Below are 23929 nucleotides of genomic sequence, written 5' to 3'. Positions count from 1 at the left end.
CTAAAAAAAATAAATACAAAAAAAAAGAGAAATCACCGCTTGTTGCGATTTTAATGCGTACCTCTCATTATATGATATGATACACGATAAATAATATATACTTCAAAATATATATACATAAAATATAATAACATATATTATTTACAGTTACACATCCTATTAATAGAGAAAACTAATTACTATTGATATTTTAAATAAAAAAAATGAAAATCCAACAAAAGGTAAAAGTATCATGAAAGCCTCTATATTAAGAATTAAATTATATTTTACCTCTTAGTTACATTATATCAAAAAGTAAATTAATTATTTTATTAAAATTTCGTTTATTTTTTTGTTAAAAATTTGTATTTATATATCCGCATAAAATACATGTGACATTTCACATATTATTATTTAATTATTTTATCAATCATGTTAATTTTTAATCGTAAAAATAGATAATTTTTTTTTTATAGAAAAACAAATGCAACTGCTAATCCTGAAAATTTCATGATAGATTTACGTGGGACGAAATTAAACCAAACTCATCTCTAGTGCTGATTCGGTTCTTATGGGGGGGCTAAATTAGTCCTTCACTTCCACGGCGCGCGCAATGAAACGAAGATATATAATTCGCTGCTTCAATAAAACCCTAAACCCCGAAAAAAATATCTTTTTCTACTTTTTCTTATCCCGCTAATTTTTCTCTAACAATATCAAAAACAAAACGATCAAATCTCCGATTTTACGATCTCTTTCCAGTAGCCATGGGAAAATCAAGCAAAAAATCGACCCCCAAAGTAGTCTTCATCTTTCACTCTTCAATAGTTTTCTCCAGTTTGTTTCGTCGTTTTAAAAGAAAAAAAAACTAATTTTGATTTTGGTTTAACTTTTTGTGTTTTTCTTCTCTCTCCAATAGGTTGAAGCAGCACCTGCTGTAGCTTCTCCCAAGTCCGGGAAAAAAGGTATGTATATTTTCTAATTTCTTTTTTTTTTTTAGCATATGTGATAAGCATTTAGATTATTTTGCATGGTTCGGTAGCTGCTTATTTATGGGTTTTTTTTTCTTATTATGATTATATAGGAAAGAGAGAAGCTCAAGAAACTCTTGAGAAACAAGTGACTGTGAAAAAGCAGAAGAAAAACGATGGGGTGGCACAGGCTGTTGTAAAGAAGAAGGTTGAAGCAAAGACCCAAAAGAAGAAGAAAGACGAAACCAGTAGTTCTTCAGACGATTCTTCTGACTCCGAGGATGTATGCCCAATACAAACTAATCCCATTTACTTATATGATTTTACATTTGTTAGTGATGTTGATTTATGCTGATTGTTCACTTTTCATATCATGTTCTGTTTTGTGTTGTTTCCTTGCATTATGTTTGACGGTTAGCTCATAATTCTCTTAATTGTATGAGTAATGCGTTTTTAGGATAATAAAATGAAACATAAGAAGGCATATCTGAACCTGCTTTGTGTCTTTAATGTCACTTTATTTTGTGGTTCAGGAACCGGTGCCTCTGAAAAAACAGGCAGCTACTACCAAGAGTGGCTCTGTACCTGCAAAGAAAGCAAAGCAAGCTAGCAGTTTGAAGTCTTCCGAGTCTAGTAGCGAGGACGATTCATCTTCAGACGAAGTGAGTATTCAGCTCATGCTTATAATATGACACGCTCATTGGTGGGTTAAAACTGTAACACTGACTGATCACTGATTTCTAGGGGCATCATAATATTAGCATGGTCAAGATGTATTCTTTGTATGATCGTTAATGTTCAAATATTTTTTTAATATTCCAGGAAGCTCCTCAGAATAAAAAACCTGTAGTTTCTAAAAATGGCCCTGTTCCAGCTGCCAAGACAGTGAAAGCTGATAGTAGTTCTGAGTCTAGCAGTGAGGAAGATTCATCCTCTGACGAAGTGAGTATCATGCTCATGCTTGTAATATAGCATGGTTGGTTATATTCTTTTCTATGATTTTTGATGTTCAATATTTTGTTTTATCCAGGAAGCTCCTGCTAAGAAGAAAAACCCTGTAGTTGCTAAAAAAGGCTCTGTTCCAGCTGCCAAGACACTGAAAGCTGATAGCAGTTCTTCAAGTAGTGAGGAAGATTCATCCTCTGATGAAGTGAGTATTATGCTCTTGCTAGTTAAAACGTTCGCATAATTGGACCTTCTTTTGTATAATTGTTAATGTTCAATTGTTTTTTTTTTCAGGAAGCTCCTGCTCAGAATAAAAAACCTGTAGCTGCAAAACCTGGCTCTATTCCGGCTGCTAAGGCTGTTAAAGCTGATAGTAGTTCTGAGTCTAGTAGCGAAGAAGACTCATCCTCTGATGAAGTGAGTAATATGCATGGTTATATTTTGAGTATGGTTGGGAGTGTTCTTTTGCATGATTGTTGATGTTCAATATTTTGTCTTATCCCAGGAAGCTCCTGCACAGAATAAAAAATCTGTAGCCACTAAAAGTGTATCTGTTCCAGATGCTAAGACTGTGAAAGCTGATAGTAGTTCTGAGTCTAGTAGTGAGGAGGGTTCATCCTCTGACGAAGTGACTATTATACTCATGCTTATAATATTAGCATGGTTGGGAATATTCTTTTGCATGATTGTTAATGTTCAATTGTCTGTTTTATTCCAGGAAGCTTCTGTTCAGAAGAAAAAACCCGTAGTTGCTAAAAGTGGCTCTATACCAGTTGCTAAGACAGTGAAAGCTGATAGTAGTTCAGAGTCTAGTAGTGAGGAAGATTCATCCTCCGATGAAGTAAGTATTATGCTCATATTATATTAGCTTATTCTTTTGTATGATTGTCAATATTCATTTAAAAAAAAAATCAAGGAAGCTCCTGCTCGGAATAAAAAACCTGTAGTCGCTAAAAATGGTTCTGTTCCAACTGCTAAGACAGTAAAAGCTGAAAGCAGTTCAGAACGCAAGAATTCCTAAATAAGGTCTTAATTTTTTATCTTTGTTGTCAAATCTTGGTTAGGAACGTGTTGCAAAAACAAAGGTAGTGACAGCTGTTAAAAATGACTCTGCACCTGCTAAGAAAGGTGAGTCCTCCAGCAGCTCTGATGCTTCAGATGAAGATAGCAGCTCAGATGAAAATGAAGTAAGTGCTGGATTGTTGAATGATATTTGCTTTTTAGTTCAACTGGGTAGCTTGTATTATAGTTTGTTAATATAAGCATTTGCCTTTTGCATATACAGGAAAAATCAAAACCTGCCACTAAGAAAGGACCTACCACTGTTCCAAAAAAAGGGACTAGTGAAAGTTCAGAAAGTGATATCTCTTCTGATGAAGAGGATGTGAGTGTTGCATTGTCTGCAATGTCACAATAAATGTGCCGACCTTTTTAATTATTATTGAATTCCTTTTTGATGTTTGTACAGGAACCTCCTCAGAAGGCTACTTTACCTGCTTCTGCTGCGAAGAATGTACCTTCAGCAGTTGCAAAGGGTAAAACTGCATCCAGTGATAGCAGCTCTGAGGAGGATTCTGATGAAGAGGTGTGATTTATCATTAAAGTTTCCTTTTCCAGTTTTTTTGGTTTCCAGGCAGCATTTTTTATTACTTTTGTTGCTTGGACTAGGATGTAAAGAAAGCCACTGTTGTGAAGAAAGCTTCTGCTCCCACACCGAAGAAAATGGAGGATTCCAGTAGTAGCTCCTCTGATGACAGTGATTCTGAGGAAGAAGAGGTGTGATTTGTTAGTATATCAAATTGTTTATGGTTCTTACTTTCTGTTGTTCTTATTGTTAATGAATAAATTTTAGCAGAAAGATGAAACAAAGGGTGGTAAGAAACCTGTTACTGGGAAAACTGCAAAGAAAGAAGATTCTTCTGAAAGTTCCGAAGACACTGATTCCTCCGAGGATGAGGTAATTGGTAATCCTGTTGTCTTTAGTCTGGTGGAAAATTTCTTTCTAACAAGATCCTGAGTACAAAGAATTAACAATTTCTCCAAGGAGGTTTTTCCTATTATGGTGTTTTCTGTTAGATGTTGAACTTGTACTAATTTGTGTCTGCATTAATATCAAACTGCAGGCTCCTACAAACAATGTTCCTGTTGGTTCAAAAAGGCCAGCCCCCACAGCTGGGAGAAAAACTGAACAGGTTTCTTCTCTTACAGTTTTGTGCTTGTAGTTGCTCTCCTGCATTTGTGCAACTCCTGATATTATGTATACCTGCTTGGATATGTTAATATTTTTTTTCTAATGAATTTTATCTTAATTTAATGGGCTTGTATTCTCTTGTGCATTAATCAGACTGTCTGTTTTGGTATTTGCTAAGTATTGATAAGGGGATGATAATTTGTCTATGCTTTGCTTGAATTTTTGGGTTGGTCTTTTTTATTTTGTCATGTGTTTTTCTTGCTGGTGATGATTTTCTGAGATTTGCTCAGCAATTCTAATTTTTCCAATGGATTAATTGATTCAGGGATTTAAATGTATAAACATTATTTATAAACCTTTCAACATCGTTTGAACTATGACCAAAATATGATTATTTTTCTTACCAACCTTCCTTCTGTCATTGCAGGATAGTGATGATAGTGAAGATGATAGCTCTGATGAGAGTGAGGATGAACAACCTGTAGCTGCCAAAAAGGTCTAATTTTCTAGATCATCCATGTTTAGATGTTCCTTTTATTACCTAGCATTGTTTTACTGAGTTGTCGAATTTTATAAGCTGCAGTCTAAGGTTGTTTCAGATGCTGGAAAAGATGCCAAGGCTGTTAAGAAAGTAAGCAGTAGTGAAGAGGAGGAATCTGAAGAATCATCATCTGATGATGAGGAAAGTGATGAAGAAACTCTTAAGAGAAAGGTTGGGTCTTTGGAATCTGTATTCTTCTTTTTACTTTTTGAAGGTTGATATGATGATTTTCTAATGAAATTTTGTATATTGGAATCAGGAGACTGATGTAGAAATGGTAGATGCTACAACACCACAGAAAATTACCAAGCTGGAGGATTTGAAGTCTGGGAAGAAAGCTGTAAGTGCCAATTTCGGCTCCAGTTTCTTTCAAATCTTAACTCAATTGCTTCTTTGTGTCATTTTGTCAATCATGTGGGAATCTAATGAGGTTCTTTTTGCAGCCCCAAACTCCCACAACTCCTCAAGTTCAATCTACAGGATCAAAGACACTGTTCGTTGGAAACTTACCTTTCCAAGTAGAACAAGCTGATATGTAGGTTTAGGTTCTCCGGCCCTTTTAATTTGCATTTTTTTTTTTTTACTTTCTTTTGATCAATGTTATTCTGCAGAAAGAATTTCTTTAAAGATGCTGGTGAGGTCGTGGATATTCGTTTATCCACTGATTTTGAAGGGAACTTTAAGGGGTATGGACATGTTGAATTTGCTACTGCAGAGGCTGCACAGAAGGTAAATATCTTTGTCTGAGTTTTGGACATGGTCGTCTGATCTATAAACTAAGCTCAATATATATATTTTTTTGTAATTAATCGATCAGTCTGTGTTAACTGTGTACAAAAATAGATTTGTCAAGCATGTGCTTTGAGTGTGATATGTGGAATAATTCTAGGCAGCATGTCAGTCTATTACTGTAAGGTCTTGTTTAATGAGCTGCGAATTTCAATCATGAAAAACTGCTGAAATTTAGAATTGAAATCTATAAGCCTTGCATTCCTTCTGTAAAAAATTTTTAACCAATGAAAACTAAACAACAAATAGATTTAGATTTTTGTAAAATGGTAATTCAGATGAAAATATTCTATTAATGGTTGTATAAAATTGTAACCAAACCTCGTTAAATACTTTTTACACATTATAGAACTATCTTGAAGTAATTAATTGTAAAGCTATTAGCTAACATCATCCTGCATTCCAGGCTTTAGAGTTGAATGGTGAATATTTGATGAATCGTTCCCTTAGACTTGATTTGGCTCGTGAAAGGGGTGCATATACACCAAGCAGTGGGTAATTTTTCACTACTTGAACCCTTGACTCCGTATTTTACTTTTGTAACCTTAATCTTACATTGCCATTTATCGGATCAATTCATTCAACCTTTTTCTGGCACCTTTTTATCACAGCAATGGTAACAATTCATTCCAGAAAGGTGGAAGAGGTCAGGCTCGAACAATATATGTCAGAGGATTTGATCAATCTCTTAGCCAGGACGAGGTGGATTGTTTTGTTTTTAGTATCAGCTTTTATTGCTCCCTAATCATGCTCCACTCTAATCTTCTGTGTCCAATACATTTGCAGGCTAAGCAATCATTGGAGGAGCACTTTGGTTCTTGTGGCGAGATTTCTCGGGTCGCGATACCTGTGGACCGGGAAACTGGTTATGTGAGAGGGTTTGTATCTAAAAATTCCTCTTTAGTGATATATATATGTGTGTGTGAGATTTTAGATAAGAAGCTTAAGCCTCTGCTGCAGCTTTTAGCTCTTTTAGTTGTACAAAATATCTGATTATTATAACAATGGATTGCAGCTATGCTTATTTGGATTTCAACGAAGGTGATAGTTTCAACAAAGCTTTAGAACTTAATGGATCTGAACTTAATAAATATTCCTTGACCGTGGATGAGGCAAAGCCGAGAGGTGAATTCCATGATGGTCCTGGCAGTGGAAGAGGTGGTGGCAGGAGCGGGGGAAGGGACGGAGGTGGCAGGAGTGGTGGATGGAGCGGGGGAAGAGATGTTGGTGGCCGCGGGGGTCGTGGTGGTAGACGTGGGGGTGGTCGATTTGGTGGAGGACGTGGAACACCTAACAAACCAAACCTTGCTGCTGCTGGGACAGGTATCTTTATTAGTACCATTTATTTTTATTGCATTACTTAATATCGCAGCTTGGTTTGCTTGAAGATAGATTAACATCATCTCATGCTTTCTCTCTTTTTTTTTTAATCAAGGTTAGTTGTAATGCAGGAAAGAAGACTACTTTCAATGATGACGATTAATTGAAAGGCCTTTCCACCTGCTTGCTTATGGCGATTAATTATTTTGGTGCTAGATTATTATTATTATTATTATTGTTGTTGTTGTTTTGGGCGGCAACCATATTTTTGTTATTATCTTAATTGGTGTCGAATTTCTTGAAATCTCAGGTGTGGCTATGTAGTTATTTTTGATAGCTGTGTTATAGAAATATGAAGCGGATAATTGTTGAGGTAATGATGAAACAAATAATTCAAGACCAAATTTCATCATATGTAAAAATGGGGCTGTGCAACAAAACTGGAAAAACCTGAGTACCTTCTGTTTGCTTTGATTTTAATTTAAGTTGTGAAGTTGCCATCATGCGAATAGAAATCAACTTCATTTCTCTAGTTATTCATTTTATATCACAAAAATAACTATCTGTATATAAATTAACCAAAAGCGAAGTTTATTAATTACTTTCTATTCTATATTTGACTTGTATTCCAAAATTACCTCAAACAAGCAATGCAGATTTATCATTATGGTGCTTTAAAATTGTTGAATTTTGGGTTTTGTGTAAAATACTAGTGCTTGAAAATCATATGATCAAGTAAGTTTGCAGACTTTAATAATAAACAGAAATTTGCTCTTCAACTTATGGTATGAAAACATACCCGGAGGGTAAAAGTATCCCAAAACCGAGAAAATAAATAAATTAGTCTTTGTATGTTATATGAGTGAGTAAAACAGTATTTTCATTAAAATTACACCCTTAAATGTTTGCTTTGGTGTTTATATATGAGATGTAATATTAAATTTAGCTACTAACTTTCAATTTAACTAAAGTAAAATAGTAAAATTTTAAACTAATAAGGTCAAAAGGTCCTTAACAAAATCAATTAAACCCTTTTAAATTTAAAAAGAAATCATAAAATGTTATAAAAAAAAATTGGGTAAGATATTTTCGCTCTCTTTATTTTTCCTCAAACATATTGTTGATTAAAGTAGAAGAGAGGACTGGGTGGTGATAGCTCACCCTTTTTTAATTTGGAAATGCAATAATAAGAGGTGTTATGCTTAACTAACCCACAATTGAACGTGCATCCACATGCAAAGCTTATTACTTGTTTCGTTGTGGGGCTGCTAGTTTGTATATGCTTCTGTCTACTGATTCATGATCTGAAGTCATTAATTCGGGTTTTATACAAAGGCAATGCACAAATGGTAACATCAGGATTTAGTTTCTACACTTCTTTCCTCTCTTTTTTATTTTAAATTTCAACACTCATCAATTTTATTATATTATATTATATTAATTTTAAAATTTTATATGATAAATATATTATCACAGTAATGTTATGTCTCTTATTATTTCTTAATACTTACAAAAAATCTTCATCATTTTAATTAATGGGTTCAATTGTTATCATTTGAGTTTAGAAAATCATCCGATAAATTTTAAATTGATCCGTTTCAATCGGATTAGATTTTTTCTTTTAGAAGTGAATACGGGGTGAGGTGGATATTTTTATTAGAAAATAGGTATGGAGCAATAATGATAATTGCTTACCCCGCTCCACCCCGCCTCTCACCATATGAAGCTACCATTTAACTCTTGTATATGTAACTATTACAAGGGCAAAATTATAATAATTGTTATAAAAAAACTCATATATTTTATGTTTATTTTTCTGAAGAATTATTTATAAATATTTATTTTTCTTTAAAAAGATTGAAAATATTGCAAATGGTAGTAAAAATTAAATTGAAGTGGAGTAAGGTGGGTTGAGACGGGAAATAGATACATTATGGAGGTGGTAATAATTTTCAAGATTATACATCTATAATGAAGCGGAGTGGGTGGTGGAGTAGAGTGTGCCAACTATTGAACGATGGTGAATTTGGTAACATCTACCACTGCCCTTCTCCATTTTCCCTATTTGAGAACACTGAAACTTCAAAATTAAACAATTATAAATAAAAATATCAAATTGCAAAAAAAATAAAAACCACAATTTAAGCATATTATGAAACTAATGGTAGAATTTGACCAATTGCTATCATTTGAGTTAAGATTGAAATTTTAAAAATTGAAAATTATATAGACTAAAATTAACCAAATTAGAGGATAAAAATTAATTCCGCAACTTACATATAATGCCTAATAATAGAATTTGACCTTATTATAAGTTAAGATATGCCATAGGTCACTGTACGCTTCACAAATTTAGAATTTAGTCCTCTACTTTTCATATTTCAAATTTTAGCACTGTTAAATTTGGGGTGACATTTTGAAACAAAAAAAAAAACTCATTGTGTAGTAGTGCAAGTAAAAAAATGGCGTTGTAATGAAATTAACTTAAATGAAAACTTTCAAATAGTTCAGTGACCATTTTATAACTTTTTAAAGTTGAGTGACCAAAATGTAAACTTACTAATAATTTAGTGACATTGAATGGAGTTTACCCTAAAAATTTTAGTTTAATCATTACCATAGTTGGTAATTTTCCATTAAAGTTTATTTAACTTCACATGTTGATTGGATTGCTCTGACATGTGATTAATAAGTTATGATGAAATTACCAATAAGAATTTTTTGGTAAATGGAGTAAATTTTAAACTTTGTTACAATATAAGGACTGAAATTATATTTTAACCAAATAAAATTATACGGGGCGGGTGGTTTAATTAACTTGTTCATAGCTACGGTTTTAGGTTTGATTTATGTAATTATGTGTCAACTTTTTATTATTATATAATTTAAAGTTCATTGTAATAAACTCAACTGCAGTTTTCTTTTTCTTTTTAACTTTCCAAATTGTAATTCAATATGTTTCCATAAAAATAAAATAAATGTGTCAAAATTAAATTTGAAAATATCATGGTATTTCAACAGGTTCGACTTCTAAATGGATATAAAATTCAAAAAAAAAAAACAATATGGATAATATAAAAATAATAAAAAATAAATTAGAGAGCATTATTTTTTCCCCGATTGAGTGTTAATTTGATTGGCATCGGTAATGTTGTTTAGTACAGGAGAATGTGGGTTCGAGTGTACTGAAGCGTAAATTCAGAATATTACATTGATCACCGAAGTGACCCAGAGAGCTAACATGGTTTTAAAAACAGACGTTTTGAAACATTTTTTTAATTTGGTAGAAAACTTAGTTAGATATCATTTTATTAATCCTTAAAATTTAGTTGTAATTTAACCGTGGTAAGTAATATCTAGTTGTTTTTAATAAAAATCGGGGTTCATGCATAATAATTAACAATCATAACATAATATCCTAAAAATTTAAAATAAAGTGTCAAACAAAAGAAAAAACAAACTCAAATCCTAAGTCTCATACCATAATTCAAAAGAAATAAAGTTTTTAAGTAAAAATAATAATCTTAAAACACTTAAATAAAATAAATCCTTTCGAGCCAAGACCCTCTAGATGTCACGTTCGCGTCCTAACCTGGTGGGTTCTTTGTAAGGATGAAGATTAAAAGGGGAGTGAGCTATAATGCTCAATGTGAGTCCATTGGCAAAAAAAATCAATTCGACAGTTATTAAGACATATTAATTAACATTGCATAAAATAATCATAGATAGCAATTCAATTCATAGTATCGATTTTACAACGCAAACATCATTATTATCTATGAACTCACAATAGCAATTTTCAAAATAACCAAATTCTCAGATTTTCCCATAAGAATCATATCCACTCACATATATACATATATTCACTCATATATATCGTAACATAATTTTCCAGATTTGTATGCACATGTTTTAAGTGATGTCATACAATTTTGGTTTTAAACAGAATATATCCTAGCCCACCGCTACACATCACAATGGGAGTTCCCTAGAACTAAAATCGCCAACACATTAGAATGTGGATTATCCACCAATAGTTTGCAGTTTTACTGCCAATGACTATGAACACACAACAAAATACTGCAGATGAAATCTGAATATGATTGTGGGTACACAACAAAGTATTGCAGATGAAATCTACCAATGACCGTGGAAGTACAACTTGCTTGCAAATACAAGTTGTCAAAGGGTTATGAGTGCAAAACAAAACGTCGCAGGTGGAATCTGTTATGGTTGTGGGTACAGAGCAAGACTATCGCAGATGGAATCTGCCTATGGCTGTAGGTACACATAAAAAATAAATGCAAATATACTGTCAATACTTCCTCCAATCATATCATCCCATCCTATGCAATGCAGTGTAGCAAATTTAATACAAATCACATGTGGTAGCATTTAATGTACTAAAACATGGCGAATCAGTGGCAAAATCATGCTTTTCATGAATTCAGATTAACAGTAATATAGGGCATGTCGTTCATATGGTCGCAGGTATTTAGATACAATAGTAACATATATTGTTCAGAATTTATACATATATATAAGCAAATAAATATCACCTTAATTCGATCAATCAATGAATATAACATACTTCATAATATCAGGGACCAAACCGCATAATTTAATTCACTAAAACTAGTTCGAAACCTATTCAGGGACTAATATGATCAAAACATAATATTTTGGGTTAAAATTGTAAAATTTGAATTACAAGGGACACATGATCGTGTGGCTAGGCCATGTGTGATGCCTTAAGCCATGTAGAGGGGTTACATAACCGTGTAGCCAAGCCATGTAACAGACTGAGGCTGTGTGGTAATTGTAAAATCAAGGTACAGGGGAGACACGACCGTGTGGAAGGCTTTAGGTCGTGTGAGATTCAAAATTCTTAGGGTTTCAGGGGGATATGGCCGTGTGAGGGGCCGGGTGGTCCACACGCCCATGTGGCTGGTCGTGTGGCCTTATTTCGAGGCACAGTTTGCCCTAATTCGCTTGTAAAAGAACATACACATGTCTTTGGGTTCACAAACGTCATTTCTCATGCTTAGATTTGGTCCGAGGTACCTAAATCGGGTCCTTAAAACGTCAATAACCAAGAGTTAACATTTGCTTTCAAGAATCGACAGCGTTGTTGAAACATTAGACAAGTATCGAGAAAGATTTGGAAATCGGGTTTCAAGATTAACGTAGATCGATACTATTTTGATAATTGCAAATTTTACTATTAAAAATGATCGGACTTACCGAACTTGGATAAGAGAAACTGGGTTAGAAATAACAAGATTTGCTACAGGTGGAAGGACGATTCATGCTCGGGATTGATCTTTGATTCGAGAGTGTGTAAACAATTTTCAGTAAGGAAAGAAATTATTTGCAAAAAGGAAAGGATGAAAAAGAAAAAGGGAAGATATAGGGGAAACAATTATTCTTTAGGTTGAAAAGGGAAACCAAAATTCTATTATGATTAGGAAGGGGATTAAATAGCTAAGTTAAGCAAATTTAGAGGGTTGTTTAGGTAAATTATACATATTACCGAAAATGAGAGAAAAAAATAAAGGAGAGTGGCATGGATAGAACTTAAGAATTAATGAGAATAGGGTGATGTTTAACCATTAGACTACTACTCAATCTTGGTTATTTTCTACTACATTTAATATGTATACTAGATTGATTTTGCTCCTTAGTTGCTGAAAAAAATAAAAGGAAAATAATGGGAAGAGTAGGGTTTAAACCTAGGATTTCTTAAGGATTTCTCTAACTACATAATCATCAAGACTAAGCCATTTCTTGGTGATTAATTAAATTTCTAACCCTATGTTTTTTGTAAAGAAATTTTGTCCTCGAAATTATCTGGTTTGAATAGATAAGGATATTGTTAACGAAACGTGTCTTCTATTTCCCATGTGGCCTCCTCAACTCTATTGTTTCGCCACAGGATTTTAACCAGAAGGATTTGCTTCCTTCTCAGAATCTTTACATCAGATCCTAGAATTTGCACAAGTTCCTCTTCAAATGACAAATCCGATCACACCTCGATCTTTTGGATTGGAATGATGTGAGAAGGGTCAGAACGATAACATCTCAACATGGAGACGTGGAAGATGTCATGAATTCGATCTAATTTGGGAGGAAATTTGAGTTGGTAAGCAACTAGATCGATTCTTCTAAAGATTTCGTAAAGTCCTATGAATCGTGGACTTAGTTTACCCTTTCAACCAAACCTTAACACCTTTCGCCATTGGGATACTTTCAGAAAGACTTAGTCGTTGATATTGTACTTAATGTCTTTTCTTTTTACATCTACATACGACTTCTGTTTATCAGAAGTCACTTTTAGTCTTTCTTGAATCAGTTTGATTCTTCCTCGGGACCCAAATCTTTTCTTTTACCTAGTTCGGTCCAACACAAAGATGTTCAGTATTTGCGACCATACAATGCCTGATAAGGTGCCATTTGGATATTTGATTGGAAGCTATTGTTGTAGGCAAATTCGACTAAGGGTAAATGTTCTTCCCAATTGCCCCAGAATTCGATAATACAACCTCTTAACATATCTTCCATAATTTGAATCACTCGCTCGGATTGCTCGTCAGTTTATGTTCCACACACGTTAGTGAAATAAACAATAATGTAAAATATTTATTTAAATCACAAGATCGAACCAAAACAATATAGATATATATATTAGAAATAAAAATTGGATCGAAAATTTTATACTCGTGGGTACACAGGAAAAACTGACTGGTAGTTGAAGCCTATTTTCATAGTTTCCTTAAGACAGATTCGGTCGCTCCTTTGGTGCTGGAGAAACGTTGGTCGACTGTCTCCCAATATACAACAATGAGACGAGCACGGCAGTAGCACGACTACAGTGATCAACGAACTGTAGCCTTACTTTCTTCTATCACTGAAAATAGGTTCGAAATATGCAGGGAAAAGATCTCGAAATTTTGGAAATTTTAGTTTGTATATCTTTTCCTGCAAATTATTTGGTTTTAAAGAAAATTCAAAAATTAAAAGAACTTTTAGAAATTTTGACTAATGGAGCTAATAACATCTGTGAATTGAGGAGTCATTAACTTTTGAATTAAATGAGCCATTAACCTCAATTTAATATTTGTCCTTTTAATTCCAAGCAGAATTTGAAGAGATAAACTCTGGTGAGAAAAATAAAATTACATATTAGACTAAAATATCTGCAAACCTAAAATAAAATAAAATTACCTATTTTCACAGATTCGGTCGCTCATTTGCTGCTGGAGAAACGTTGGTCGACTGTCTCCCAAGATACAACAATGAGATGAGCACGGCAGTAGCACGGCTACAGTGATCAACGAATTGTAGCCTTACCTTCTTCTATCACTGAAAATAGGTTCGAAATATGTAGGGAAAAGATCTCGAAATATCTGAAATTTTAGTTTGTATATCTTTTCCTGTAAATTATTTGATTTTAAAGAAAATTCAAAAATTAAAAGAACTTTTAGAAATTTTGACTAATGGAGCTAATAACATCTGTGAATTAAGGAGTCATTAACTTTTGAATTAAATGAGTCATTAACCTCAATTTAATATTTGTCATTTTAATTCCAAGCAGTTGGAGAGAGAAACTTTGGTGAGAAAAATAAAATTACATATTAGGCCAAAATATCTATGACCTTAACAAGTTTAGTTTCACACCCCCTCTTGTGCTTGAAAGAAATTATTAATTTAGTCATTTAATAACTACAAAGTTGGTTCATATATATAAACATATTCCACATTTGATATCTAATGAATGTGGGACTAAGCTTTCCATTTTCCTCAACATAATTCACAAGTGACTTACTTTGAGCATCAATTTCTCATTCATCATTCAACCATTTTGAGCATATGATGTACCGTTATAAAGGTCTCATGAGGTAGAATATAAAACCATAATTTTATGATTTAAATCTCCACATTTACTAATCAAGAATATGCCTCAAAGCTTCCAAAATTCTATTTTTTCAAACAGATTAAAGGTTAGGGAAGGGCTATGAATAGTTTTAAACATTGTGTGATTCTAAAAAAGAACATATATTATAAAAACCTATAATAAGATTAATGTAAAAATAAAATAAAATTAGAGAGACGTTTGGTTTTGGTGAAATGAGAGGAAAGAATAAAATAAATAAAATTTTGTTTTGTACAAAATGAATAAAAAACAAAGGTCTAATTTTGATTTTAATCCACCTATTATGCTGCAAATTTGAATTTAATCAGTTTTCTACACATTATAAATGTTTACATGCAGTGTTATCAATTTAAACATAGAAATAATAATATTATAAGAGTTGAGGTCTCGTTAATAATTTTAAAAAAAAGGGTAAAAGACCATATTTAGGTCTAATTTGCCCCACAGCCCCTAAACTATTCAAAAAAATTATAATTATTTTATTTTTAACTTCAAGAGTCTAGTCTTTTATTTGGCTGATTTAAAAAATCAAAATCTAATTGATAATTTTTTTAAAAATTTGAAAATGATTTTTAAAATAAAACTTTGAATATTAACATACTGCATATTCAAAATTAACAAAAAATGCTAAGACTTGTTCGGAATTGGAGTTGGAGTTCTTTTTTAGTCCCTAAATAACATGAATTCAGATCTTGTCATCCCTACCTCCCTCTACAAGTTAACCAAAATTCATTAATAATATCATCGATTCAAGTTTTAACATTTAAGTCAGAACTATAAATAAAAACAAAAAAGACAACAAATAACAAGGGCACCAAGTCAGGTCAAATTAGAGCAAGGACATAGAGGGACTAAAACCAGAATTAGACCAAAAAAAGAAACAAAGGGACAGCCGCCGAGTGAGCCGACCGACAAAACGGGGTTGGCAAAAGGCGCCGAGGTTTCGGTGGGGACATCCCTACTGTAACACGTATAACGCCACCTGTTACTAATGTACCAAATGCACGTTGTTTTTAAATTATATATTTGTTTGTTATTATTACTAGGTCTAATTTATTATCAGTCCCTGTACTTTTCTCCATATTTGAAGTTAATCTCTTTCCTTTTAATTCCATCAATTTAATCCTCTACTATTTTGATGTCCAATTGATAGTCATTAAGTTGAACTATTTGACATTTAGAAAAAAAAAGTTACTGAAATAATAGCTTTATAATTTTAATATTTGATTTGCTCATTTAGTCTAGTAATCCAATGTAACCGAAGTCGTGTTTGAAGAATTAATTCTTGATATTGAAAAGTAAAGAGATGAAATTTCAAATAATGTAAAAAGCATAGGGATTGAGAGAAAAATTAAACCTTATTATTATAATTATTTTTCAGTTTATAAATAATTTGTTGAAATAATAAAATATTTAGTTAGCCTTCCCTTCCATTACCTTGACCTTCTCTGCTTCCCCTCAGAACTTTTTATTTTATTTTATTTTTTATTTTTTATTATATATATATATTTTTTCATGAAAACAGCGTAGAGGATCCATCATTCATTTTCCCGGAAATACTGGAACCAATGCCCCCTTCCGTTTAACTGTTAATCTTATTCACGATTTCCCCCACACCATATATCTACGTTTTTTTTTCTTTTTCATTTTCACTTAAAAAACCGTATATTCCTTCTTTTTTTCAAATAATTTCGATTCAATTTGGTTTCTTCGTTTCAATGCTCCAGATTTTTTAAATTTTGAGTTCAACCCCCCGAAGAAAACCCAAGAATTCAAAGGTCAAAGGGAGGAGACTGATTAGATTAGGGTAAAAGAAAATTGGGATTTTTTTGTTTTTTTTTTGTTTTAAAAAAAAAAGGGAAAACGGGGGAAATGCTGATGGAAAGGGAGAGGCGGAATGGCATCAATACAATTGAACAGTACAGTTACGATACGAATGGCCATTACAGTCATTTTTGCAATGATTATAGTCTATTAGAGAAGGATAAGATTCAAAATTTACCCTCTTCAACGATACCGTCTGCCGGTTTCATTGAACATCCCGTTTCCCGCTTCGATACCCTCGCCGGCGTCGCCATCAAGTACGGCGTTGAGGTAACCATGTTCGTCCTTTCATTTCTTTTCTTGCATTCGAAATTCAGGATTCTCAAATAAATTTTCTTTTGGGGCCGTGTTTTATTAGGAATTAAATCTAATTTATGTCATCATTGGTAAATGACAAAATTATTGTTGTTGAAATAATTCAGGTAGCTGACATAAAAAGGATGAATGGACTGGTTACAGATCTTCAAATGTTTGCTCTTAAGACACTCCAGATCCCTTTACCAGGGCGGCATCCACCATCACCTTGCTTGTCAAATGATTCCACCACACCAGGGTATTATGTTTTTTCTTTGTTACTTGTTTATGAACTTTTCCTTAAATTTTTTAACTCTCTTTGCTCCCTCATTAAGATGGTTGCATACAATATAATATGTTTTTTTTTCGTATTTTTCGCCTGCAATTCTGAAATGTTTTGTCAAGAAATCGAAAAAAACTCAAGGGGGATTATGGGTTTGTTTTAACAGTCAGTCAATCATGTGTTCTTACGATTATGAGTTATGACTTGAATTGTTATTTTTTGGGGTTTGGGGATAACTTAACCTATTGATGCTCTTGTTTCTTATGTTGTAATGTAGTAAGAATCTTAAGCTAGTTCATTTTGATAATAAAGTGATTAGGTGCATTCTTGCTTATTACCCCTTAAGTTATGAACTTCTCTTCACTCCATTAAGATGGTTGCATACAACATAATATGTCTTTTTGGTATTTTCTGCCTACCTAACTTAGCCTGCAAATGGGAAAGTTTTTGTCAACTTGAGGGGGAAGATTGGTTTGTTTTAAGAGTGGGTAAACCTTGCTTTATAGTCATGCCCTCTTTTGATTATGACTTGAATGGTCATTTTCAGGTTTTCGGTAACTTAACCTATTGGCGCACTTGTTATTTGTTACTTGTGTTGTAATGTAGTACGAGTCTTAGGTGTATTCTTGCTTATTACATCTTACTAATTCTCATCTTAGAGAACTATTAAACACATTATCGTAATATTGCCTAACTATTTGTGTAAACAACATTTAAGGATTTATTAAATCTTTTCCTCTCCAACTACCATTGCTGTTCATAATAGTTCTGTAGTTTTTCAAGGTATTTTACCTTCATGTGTGGATTGATGGGGGATGCTTCCTCATCCAACAATATTTGCTCACTCAAACAAACTGCAATTTGCATGTAAAAATTACTGCCTGTATGTTGATTGGATGTTGATGCTCATTCGAATTCGAAACATAGGATTTACAAAAAAAAAACTTCCGTTGCTTAGCATTATCTTTGGTGTTGGGTTGTTCTACTGGTACCATCCATGACTAATGAAAGGTTTTGCTAATAGAAGTGGTACTGTAGAAATGGCATGGAAAAGGCTTTACTTTTTGCCTATGAGCCTCAACAATGGTTACAGAGGGTTTTCTGGTCTGTCATGTCGTTTTAGTCTGCCGATGACAGCAGTAGTTTAAGAGCTTTGCATCAGCTAAACGATTTCTCTCACCTTTAAAATCCTGCGAGATGCTTGTCTGATCTCTGTATTCCCTTATTTTAATCAGTTGTTTCAGTTGAGCTCATGATTGGTTTAACTCTCAGCAGACAAAGCAGTGCCAATGAATCCCCAGCAAAAAATTTGCCAGTCGATTGGCTCGACTCGTTCCAGTCTTTGAGATTGAAGAGTCCTCGAAGGGTCTCCCCGGCAATGAGCTCATTGCAAGGGTACTATGGCCTTAAACCAACAGAAAAAAAGACCATGCCCGAAGGTTTTGAAATGGCACTATACAGGAAGGGTGAAGCTGATTATTTGGAAGATGGTCCGTTCCTTAAACCCTCATCTTCCAACCCTCTTTCGATGCTTAAACGGAAGTCTAGAAGTGTAGCTAATGGATTTTACGATGAGAATGGTGAAATCCTGGTAGATATCATGTCTGCAGGAGAGGGCAAAGAAGGCGAACCTGATAATAAATCCAATGAGAAACTTATTAGAAGACGGCAGAAATCCGAGGCCGACTTTACTGCCCGCCTATTGAAGGAAGATAACACTGGCAACGTAGGGTTTCCAGCGATAACCGCGAAACAGCTGGCACTGAGATCAAAAGCAGGAAGCCGGATGAATTCCGCGGCAGTCGATGGGTTCAATGTGGCAACAACAATTTTAGGAGAAGAATGCACGGTCAATGGATATGGGGAAGTGAGGAAATCATCGAGCACATCTTGTTTGCACGATCATCAGGAAAACAGCAGCAATATCGGTAGTAGTAGTTTGTCATCGCTGTGGCCGGCAGCGTCAAAGTGGAGCTTGAAGCCTGATTTGCAAGCACTTTCAACTGCAGGCATCAAGAGACCTATTCTTGATGGGTTTACGAAACCCATGCCCGCTCGTAAAAACAAAGCGGCGCTTGATTAGCGTAGCGTTTAAAACTTAAATGCCATTTTTCTTTACTACAACCTTGAACCAACTGCTACATGCTAGCCTTTTGAGGAGTACATATTATAGAAAGAACTAAGGAAAGGAAAAGAAAGGCCTTATAAAGAGCGTCAAAAAGGAAAAAGAAAAACAGTTCATGAATTGAAATTTAAATAATAATTTAATTTTTTTATTGTTTTCAATTCAGTATTTTCTTCTAATTCGATTAGTTGAATTTCTAAATGGCTGTTATCACTCGAATAAATTTTTGATTGGATGAAAATTGACGATGACAGAGAAAAAGCTTAGGAGAGAAGAAAAGTAATTCTCTTTTAAGATGTAAGATCTACTTTTTTGGATAATTATTTTGGGCAATTTACCAATAAAAGCTTTTTTTTTCAAAAATTATTGAAACGGGCCTATTTTTTAATTATATTACTTATGTTTTAACGATTTATCGGACCTATTCCATACATATGTCAAATCAAAAAAAATAATACAATAATTTTGTAAAAAAAACTTGGTGTTTACTTCAAATATATAAGGAAAATAATGATTTGAATGTTTCAAAATTCAATTTTAAACCGAAAAATCAAAATTTAGGAACAAAAAATGATCTTTTTCGACGAAAACTGCGGCAAACCGCCTTCGACTGTTTGTCAGCGCGTAGATCTCGAAAAGTTATTCGAAATAAAAAAAAATCGTCTCAATCGGACAACCGAACGAAAAGTTATGGCCTTTCAAAGTTTTCCAAGATAAAAAATATAAACTGTTCATCCACGTTAGCAAAACGCATCCTCGTAGGCGCGATTTGTGTCCACGTAAGTAAAGCGCGCTGACGTGGACGCGATGTTCTGACACGTCCCCTGACATCGCGCTGACGTGGACGCGATTTCGAAAAAAATGGCCCATTCCGGTAAATAATAAAATACCGGACCCATTTCGATAAATTTTAAAAAAATAGAGATTTTTTTTATATTTTGCCCAATTATTTTATGGTGGTATTAGAAAATTATCACAGGAAATAAAGTTGTCCAGCTGGTGAAGGCAGAAAAAGTTTTAAGAGGCTTAAATTAAATCATAAATTTTGGGAACTGAAAAAACAATTTTATCATTATATTTATTTATAATTTCATAATTTTCAAAAGTACTTATAAGCAGTTTTTTTCATTTAAGGGAGGCCACTCAATGGAAAGAAAATCACGTATGAACCTCCCAATCTCAGCTCTGGGGACCTCTACTTCATTACCCATTAAGCTCAGATTGTCTCAAATCAAAACCCTTATTTATTATTTCTAATATCACAATATTTATTTTTATAATTAAATTTAAATAAAAATTGGATTTTTGCCCATCACATTGGGATCCATGCGGGGAAAGCCTTAACAAGTACAAGAACCTCCAAAATTATCCGACCACCGTTTAGCCACTAAAGGCTTAAAGGCTCTCACCACCACAGTAAGAACCTCCACCTTTTCATCAACAACTCTAAATTTAAATGTTTAGAATTCTTTCAAAAGAAGAGCCTTTTGAAATTCAATGAATGTCTAAAATTAGCAGATAATGGTTTAAAGCTTGGGTCTGAAGAATTTCCAAGCCAAAGGTCCAGATAGAACTAGACAGCACAAGAACAGACATTTAGGCTTTAGCTATAAAACTATATGAAACCTGAGGAAAAAGAATCATCATGAAGCTTCATATTTCTTTTGTATAGAGCCTAAATAGGAACAAAGAAAATAAAAACAACAATACAACAACGAAAATCTTGTTAGCATTTATGATTGAATTTATTTTCAGAATCGAGACCAACAAATGTTTTAATCCTGTGGAAAGAATTCGAAGCCCATCCATCTAATGAATATACATTTCCACTTAAGTCCACATGAATCTCAAACAAAAACCTTTGCAAGCAAAACTTTATATATGCATCTCATCTGATCTTGTAAAAGTACTGATTGCAATAGTAACTGATTAGCCCCCTAAATTCTCTCAATTCCAGAAGCATAACATTAATCAACAGCCGAAAAACTGCTAGGAAAAGAACAGTTAAGACAATGAAATCAGATGAAAGAGCTTACCAGCTCCGATCCTAATTGGAACCTTTGTCTTTGCTGTCTTTGTCGTCTTGGTTATCTTTGGTTTCATTAGCAACAGCATCAGTGACCAGAGCCATTGGCCTTCGATCAATAACTTCATCAATTAACCCAAACTCTTTAGCTTCTTCGGGGGTCATGAAATAATCCCTATCCATATTCTTCTGAATCACATCGACTGATTGCCCCGTGTGCTTGGAATACAAAGCGTTCAATGCATCCCAAACACGAACGATCTGCTTAGTGTGAATGGTCAAGTCTTTAGCCTGTCCACTGTATCCACCAGAAGGCTGATGAATCATGACGGTGGCATTGGGGAGGGACCGCCTTTCACCCTTGGCACCTGCAGCTAAAAGGAGAGAAGCCATAGATGCAGCTTGCCCCATACAGATTGTGTTGATTGGAGACTTTATGTATTGCATGGTATCATAAATTGCAAGGCCTGTATAAAAATGAATAGGTACAATTATGATTTAAGTCCCTCTGCTGACATTTGAAGTTAATCTTTTTAGTTTATTTTGACATAATTTAGTCCTCTACTTTTAGTAAGCCAACATTAACAACACCTTTAGTCGCATTCAAGTAATGACACATTTTTTTTGGTTCGGTCACAGTCATGTCATATGAAAATCCAATCAACTACGTTCAACAAATAATAAGTTTAATAATAAGTTTAACAAATAATAGGTTTACAAGTCCGCCCGAATGCTTAAAAGCTATTTTTTAAAGAAACTCATGTCAATCACTTTCACAGTAACAACTGTGTTATCAATTTCGACATAAGTATCAAAATATGCCAAACTAAAGTAGAAAGTTGAAATTACCATTAGACGATTAATAAATTTATATTCAGCTGAAACCATTTAAAAGAAAATGGCAATTAAAGTGTTGTCAATTTGAACTCATTAAGGATCAAAATTATAGCAAATTAAAGTAAAAGATTGAAATCTAAATGTCAGCATAGTAAAGGGACTAAAACTACAATTAAACCAAAACAGTGTCACTATGGTTGTTGAGAAATGAGAACAGCGCAGAATTGGGTATTTTTCGAAATTGAAAACTGAAAAAAAATGCAAAGTACCTGCAGTGACTTCGCCGCCGGGAGAGTTAAGGTACATATGGATGGGCTTGGAAGGGTTTTCGGATTCGAGGAAGAGGAGCTGGGCAACGACAACATGGGCAGTGTCGTCGTTGATGGATCCATTTATGCAGACGATCCTTTCCTTGAGGAGACGAGAGAATATGTCGTAAGCTCTCTCGCCACGCGAAGAGTGCTCGATCACCATAGGTATTAGGCTGTATCTCCGGTGGACGGAAGGCGATAAGGAGGCCATGATAGCTGAAGAAATGAGGCGTTTGGTGCTTGAAATAAGGGCCCTCATGGTTGCAGATCTCTGGGTAAGGGTTTCGGAGAAGGGGGGAATATGGGATAGAATCTTGGAATTGGAGGATGTATTAGCAAACTACTTTTGTGAGCGAGACTCACAAAGGATCCTTCTTTCTGGACTATACTTCAAGGTGACGTTGTAAGATCCTGCTCCTTGATCCAGACAACCGATTTTCGGTTTAGTAGATATAAAATAAAACAAAATTAATAATTTCATCTATAAATTCTATAACAACAAAACTAAATATTTAAACAAACTTAAATCCATCTCTTCAATCAGATGGTTTTTAACCCATTTTTATTTGATTCAACTAATTTTTTAATGATTAAATCCATCTTCATTTCTTCGATTTTATGATACCAACAAGTTCAATTATCAACCATGCTTCAAGTCTCTCTCTATTGTTTATTTCTGTTTTTTTATGGGTAAATTATGCTTTTAAGGCTCGAGCTCGTGGACTAATTTTAACAAATATAGAACATAGAAAAATTACATTAAAAAAAGAGAGAGAGAAAAATAGAGGGAGAAGTAGAAGAGAATAAAAAATAAAAAATTACGATGGTATAAATTAACCTAAAATGTCACGTCAACTTACCGTTACACCGTTAACGACAATTAACGACTCAAGGACTAAAATATAAATAATTAAAATGTAACCTAAATAAATAAAAATGACTATTATAATAATTTTCCTCATTTTGATAGCTAAATATCAATTTAATCAAAATCTAAAACCCTACTAAACCCAATTTGATTTACCATAAAACTTCAAACAATACAAATAACATTTAAATTCGAAATAATCCAAATAATTAAAACTTGGAATAATTTAAAAATATAATAGATTGGAAAGCCGAACTTAAATTTAAAATCTCAAAATTAACCAACAACTATTATCACAAATCTAAAACTGATTTGATCTAGTAAAAATTTTAGAAAACCTATTGATCTGATCCAAATAAAGTAGGACACAATCATCTCAGCTCGTTTTGACATCAACTCAATCCAATCAACATTCAAGTCTAACTAAATTCACACATATAGATTATTAAATCTCTCTAAAGCACAAATTCAAATAGATTTAGGTATGCAAGAGCAGTAAAGTAAAGAGACTAGAATCATCGGAATATGAGTACCCAAAAAGTATTGGATCGAAAAGACGGCCAAGAGAGAGTTAAGTGTACTAGAGAAGCGTGTGTCTTGACCTACTAAATATCTTGCCATCTAAAAAATGAATAATGTAACATGCAAGCGACAGATACTTTATCCATGTCAAATGCATGATCCCAATTATA

General features: G+C 33.6%; 3 protein-coding genes across 14 annotated transcripts; 2 read left to right on the top strand and 1 right to left on the bottom strand.

Annotated features, from left to right (window-relative positions):
* Positions 1-494: 494 nt before the first annotated feature.
* Positions 495-7268, top strand: LOC107920425 (nucleolin 1). Of its 10 annotated transcripts, none has more exons than XM_041110195.1 (25): positions 495-779; positions 899-944; positions 1064-1233; positions 1484-1612; positions 1773-1892; positions 1981-2100; positions 2190-2312; positions 2401-2523; positions 2614-2736; positions 2960-3082; positions 3181-3279; positions 3364-3480; positions 3564-3671; positions 3751-3852; positions 4019-4087; positions 4514-4582; positions 4670-4798; positions 4887-4967; positions 5071-5162; positions 5239-5356; positions 5823-5911; positions 6028-6118; positions 6203-6294; positions 6432-6739; positions 6868-7268. In XM_041110195.1, the coding sequence occupies exons 1-25, from the start codon at positions 747-749 to the stop codon at positions 6897-6899; spliced, it is 2706 nt and encodes a 901-aa protein (XP_040966129.1). In that variant the 5' UTR covers positions 495-746; the 3' UTR covers positions 6900-7268. The 10 variants fall into 10 exon arrangements, with proteins under 10 accessions (XP_040966129.1, XP_040966131.1, XP_016705630.1 ...); XM_041110197.1 differs by having other exon boundaries at positions 6852-7268; XM_016850141.2 differs by having other exon boundaries at positions 3748-3852.
* An 8820-nt stretch (positions 7269-16088) lies between these two features.
* LOC107920716 (uncharacterized) lies at positions 16089-19352 on the top strand. 2 transcript variants are annotated; one of them, XM_016850543.2, is made up of 3 exons: positions 16089-16763; positions 16916-17046; positions 18343-19352. In XM_016850543.2, exons 1-3 carry the CDS (start codon positions 16542-16544, stop codon positions 19151-19153), a joined length of 1164 nt encoding a protein of 387 aa, XP_016706032.1. In that variant the 5' UTR covers positions 16089-16541; the 3' UTR covers positions 19154-19352. The 2 variants fall into 2 exon arrangements, with proteins under 2 accessions (XP_016706032.1, XP_016706033.1); XM_016850544.2 differs by having other exon boundaries at positions 16097-16763; positions 18346-19352.
* Positions 19353-20918: 1566 nt separating this feature from the next.
* Positions 20919-23065, bottom strand: LOC107920787 (ATP-dependent Clp protease proteolytic subunit 2, mitochondrial). 2 transcript variants are annotated; one of them, XM_016850636.2, is made up of 3 exons: positions 22328-23065; positions 21232-21688; positions 20919-21132 (listed from the first exon to the last, which is right to left on the bottom strand). In XM_016850636.2, exons 1-2 carry the CDS (start codon positions 22626-22628, stop codon positions 21243-21245), a joined length of 747 nt encoding a protein of 248 aa, XP_016706125.1. In that variant the 5' UTR covers positions 22629-23065; the 3' UTR covers positions 20919-21132; positions 21232-21242. The 2 variants fall into 2 exon arrangements, with proteins under 2 accessions (XP_016706125.1, XP_016706124.1); XM_016850635.2 differs by having other exon boundaries at positions 20919-21688; positions 22328-23058.
* Positions 23066-23929: the final 864 nt, after the last annotated feature.

Source organism: Gossypium hirsutum, chromosome D13 (assembly GCF_007990345.1).
Source record: "Gossypium hirsutum isolate 1008001.06 chromosome D13, Gossypium_hirsutum_v2.1, whole genome shotgun sequence".
NCBI lineage: Eukaryota > Viridiplantae > Streptophyta > Magnoliopsida > Malvales > Malvaceae > Gossypium > Gossypium hirsutum.
Note: the sequence above shows the minus strand (reverse complement) of the source record. Positions and strands in the feature narration are given on the sequence as shown.